This window comes from Otolemur garnettii, unplaced genomic scaffold (genome assembly GCF_000181295.1).
Source record: "Otolemur garnettii isolate 467f Iridium unplaced genomic scaffold, OtoGar3 scaffold00020, whole genome shotgun sequence".
NCBI lineage: Eukaryota > Metazoa > Chordata > Mammalia > Primates > Galagidae > Otolemur > Otolemur garnettii.
In genome coordinates, this window is record NW_003852415.1 from 664,039 (window position 1) to 668,483 (window position 4,445).

Sequence of the window (4,445 nt, forward strand, 5' to 3'; positions counted from 1 at the left end):
ATATATATATATATATGGATTAATTTGTAAGTTCTTTCTTTCTTTCTTTTGTTTTTCTGAGGCAGTCTCACTTTGTTGCCTTCCTAGAGTGCCATGGGGTCACAGCTCACAGCAACCTGACCCTGGGGCTCAAGCAATTCTCTTGCCTCAGCCTCCCGAGTAGCAGGGACTACAGGCACCCGCCACAATACCTGGTTAATTTGAAAGATGAGGTCTTGCTCTGACTCAGTCTGGTATTGAACGTGTGAGCTCAGGCAATCCACCCACCTCGGTCTCCCAGAGTGCTAAGATTACAGGCATTAGCCACTGTGCCAGGCCATAATTTGTAAGTTCTTTTGAATCACTTAGCTGTTGAGAAGGTTGGACATGCTCTGAAAAAAAATCTTTGAAAGATAAGATTCTTGAAAAACGCCCATATGATAAGCTTTTACCTTCTTGCCATGTTTAGAGGTCTGAAATACTACTTCTGTTACCAAGAGATTTGCTATAATTTCCTTCTTTGTATTTAATAAAGTTGAGTACCGGCTTGATGCCTGTAGCACCATGATTACGGTGCCAGCCACATGCACCTAGGCTGGAGGGTTTAAACTCAGACCTGGCCAGCTAAACAACAATGAAAACTGCAACAAAAAATAGCTGGGTGTTATGGCAGGTGCCTGTAGTCCTAGCTACTCAGGAGGCTGAGGCAAGAGGATTCCTTGAGCCCCAGAGTGTCAGGTTGCTGTGGCTGTGACCCCATGGCACTCTACAAAGGGCAACAAAGTGAGACTGTCTTTAAAAAAAAAGTTACATGTCAGTTATGGTATAGAATTTTTCTTATGTTTATATATTTTGTATTTTTAAAAAAGAAGAGAAGCAACTCAGCACCTGTAGTTCAGTGGCTAGGGCATCATCCACATACACCAGGGCTGGTGGGTTCAAACCCAGCCTGGGCCTGCCAAATAACGACAACTACAACAACAAAAAAATAGCTGGGCTTGAGGTGGGGGCACCTGCAGTCCCAGCTATCTGGGAGGCTGAGGCAAGAGAATCACTTAAGCTCAGGAGTTTGAGGTTGGTGTGAGCCGTGACACCAGGGTACTCTGCCGAGGGTGGCAAAGTGAGACTCTGTCTCAAAAAAAAAAAGAAGAGAAGCTTACTTTGACCATAGTTTTCCTTTTCGTGTTTTTTCACTTGAAATTCTTCAGGACAGATATTAAAGGAAATGTGGATATTGGAGATTTGACCTGGGAGCAGAAGGAGAAAGTCTTGAGATTACTCTTTGCAAAAATGAATGGTTTTGTTCCCAGGTAACTCCCTATTTCTGCAGTGAAATATTATGTTGTTAATAAACATAGAAACTACATCAGAGCAACGAACTTATTCTTAGAATTAAAAGAATGGGGAAAGACAAGAAAATATAAAAAGGCCCTACTGCTAAGCTACTGTAACTCCTAGAGGTATACTGGAGATAAATGAATGAGAATGAAATGAAAGATGAATTGGAATTAAAGTGGGGGGGGGGAGAAAAGATTAATCTTAGATGTTTAAGGCAATGCTTATTAAGAAGTTAGACGTTGAGCTGGGTGCCGTAGCTCAGTAGTTAAAGTGCCAGCCCTGCAAGCTGGCGGTGGTGAACTAGAACCTCACCTGGGCCTCATTAAGGAAAAACAGAAGTATAAGAAGTTAACACATTGTTCAGCTGAATGAGAGGCAACTGAAGAGAGTATAATAACTGTTAAGACCTGATTAGTCTGCAGAAATAAGTAAATAAAGTTGATTTTTCTTTTAAAAGATACAGATGAAGAGGTACATAGGAAGAGGTATGGGAGAAGGGGTGCGGAGCTTCCACACCGTGTTGTAGGGGGGTGCCACCCTTTAGGAGTTCAGCAACCTGGAAGCCCCTCAAATCTTGCAGTTTGATGTTCTCTTTTTCTGATTAACATAAGGGCATAGATGATTAGGTTCCATTGTTCACATTTGTTAAGGAAAGTCCAAGTTGTAGTTGAGCCCTTCACCCAGAGGGTGTGCTATATACCCCTACATTGTTTGTACCAGTTAGGTGAGCGTACCTCCCCCTCGGTCCCTCTCCTCTCCCTCCTCCTTGAATTTAACTGTATTTTTCTCTTACGTGGGTGTGTAGTTGTTCACCTACTGGTTTCATATTAGTATTGAGTACATTGGATACTTGCTTTTCCATTCTTATATTTTACTTAGCAGAATGCTCTCTAAATCCAAAAGATGTAAAAAGTCTTTCTTTTCTTTTTGGAGACAGAGTCTCAAGCTGTTGCCTTGGGTAGAGTGCTGTGGCATCACTGCTCACAGCAACCTCAAACTCTTGGGCTTAAGCGATTCTTTTGCCTCAGCCTCCCAACTAGCTGGGACTACAGGCACCCGCCACAATGCCCGGCTATTTTTTGGCTATAGTTGTCATTTTTTTTTGGCGGGCCCAGGCTGGATTCAAACCCTACAGCTCCAGTGTATGTGGCTGGCACCTTAGCTGCTTGAGCTACAGGCACCAAGCCTAAAATGTCTTTCTCTATGCCTGAATAGTATTTTGTGGTATACCTACAACATAGTTTATTCATCTATTTGTGAGTTGATGGTCATCTTGGTGATTGTGAATTGAGCTGCAATAAACATTCTAGTGCAAATATCTTTATTAATCAAGGGATTCTCTAATATAAGAAGGAGACCTAGAAAGGAAAACAGAAATCCATAGATATACCAAATTAATTTCTTTTTTTTTTTTTTTGAGACAGGGTCTCGCTCTATCTCCCAGGCTAGAGTGTAACAGTGTCTTCATAGCTCACTGCAGCCCACCAGGCTCCTGGGTTCAAGTGATCCTCCTGCCTCAGCCTCCCAAGAAGTTGGAACTACAGGCACCTGCTACCATAGGCTGGTCTCCAACACCTGGCCTCAATAATCTTTCCACCTGGGCTTTCCAGACTGCTAGGATTACAAGCATTAGCCACCATACCTGGCCCCAAATAATTCCTTTTAATGATTAATTTTACTTTTTCTCCACTTTATTGTTGACTATAAACCTTGGTATTCAACAATAATTTGGCTAAAATAAATCAAGCACTTAATGATTGCTTAATATATGCTTGGCAGTACATATATTAGCTATCAGAGATTCAAAAGAATGAAGGGATACTGCCCTCGAACTCAGAGTTTATAATCTAGTTGCTCAAACAAAACAAAGAAAAAACTTAGGTGGCACAATAAGTAGGAATTTAGACAATCATCAATGGCTAGGCTGGGCGCGGGTGGCTCATGCCTGTAATCCCAGGACTTGGGAGGCAAGGCGAGTGGATTCCCTAAGCTCACAGTTTCGAGACCAGCCTGAGCCAGAGCAAGTCCTTGCCTTTAAAAATAGCCAGGTGTTGTGGCAGGCGCCTGTAGTCCCAGCTACTTGGGAGGTTGCAAGGGAATTGCTTAAGCTCAGGAGTTTGAGGTTGCTGTGAGTTGTGACACCATAGCACTCTACCAAGGGTGACAAAGTGAGACTGTCTCACCAAAAAAAATTATCAATGACTAGAGGAGTCAGGGAAGACATTTCTGAAATAGTATGTATGACTCTGGAGCACCTTGTAGGATAGAGGGATTATAGAGAGAGAAGGCACACTAAGCAAGGGGTATAGTAGACAGCATAAGCAAAAGGCCAGGGTAGAAATGGGTGTGTGGTGTTTAGAGAACATTGAGGAAAAATTCTCTGGCTTGAGGAAATAAGATGATGTGAGTAGAAGTAAGGTTTAGTTGAGCATGGTATGTGCACCTGTAGGCTTGAGTCTGAGTTCAAGGCTGCAGTGAGCAATGACAGGGCCACAGTACTTAGTGTGGGTGACAGAGTGATACCCTGTCTGTAAATAAAATATAGTTAATATAGTTAATATATGAGGACATGAGGAGACACTCATTTTGTTGACTTTTACCTTCCACAGGAAATACAGCCAGAGTTCTAGGCCTCCAGTTCCAGACTATGTTGTTTGTGAAGAAACAAAGGAACTTAGGTAAGATCTCTCTTGCTAAAGTAGTAAACATGAGCCTCATCACAGTGATTCCTGATGGCATCTTAAACATGCTAGAGTTGAGTGTGAGTAATATGACAAGTCTGTTATTCTGAACCAAGTTTCATGTGTATGTAGTTGTTGACAGCCCTGTTACTTTGTTATGATTGCAGGGATGAAAGTAAGCTTCAAGATCAAACTTTCATCACCCAGCAAGTTCCAGTATCAGACCCTTCAGGTGAAATGGTGCTAACCAATATTCCAAAAGGACTGCAAGAGTCGGACATAGTAAGGAGTCTGCGTCTAATCAAATTATGCACATAACTGTTACCCTTCCCCATGCAGCTTCTTTCCAAATCACAGTACTTTTCTCTAGTAGCAAAGACCCCTCAGGTATCAGTGGAATGAGTAATAAAAAGCACTAGTATGAAATTATGGGAATTTTTTTTTTTT

General features: G+C 42.0%; 1 protein-coding gene across 1 annotated transcript in view; it reads left to right on the forward strand.

Annotated features, from left to right (window-relative positions):
- The window catches only part of BBOF1 (basal body orientation factor 1), a 36,550-nt gene extending 32,137 nt beyond the window's left edge, over positions 1 to 4,413 (forward strand). Inside the window, exons 8-10 of the mRNA XM_023511487.1 lie at positions 1,188 to 1,289; positions 3,927 to 3,995; positions 4,166 to 4,413. Coding sequence (XP_023367255.1) covers positions 1,188 to 1,289; positions 3,927 to 3,995; positions 4,166 to 4,316 — 322 coding nt within the window. The 3' untranslated portion in view covers positions 4,317 to 4,413. The remainder of the gene's footprint in view (positions 1 to 1,187; positions 1,290 to 3,926; positions 3,996 to 4,165) is intronic.
- Positions 4,414 to 4,445: the final 32 nt, after the last annotated feature.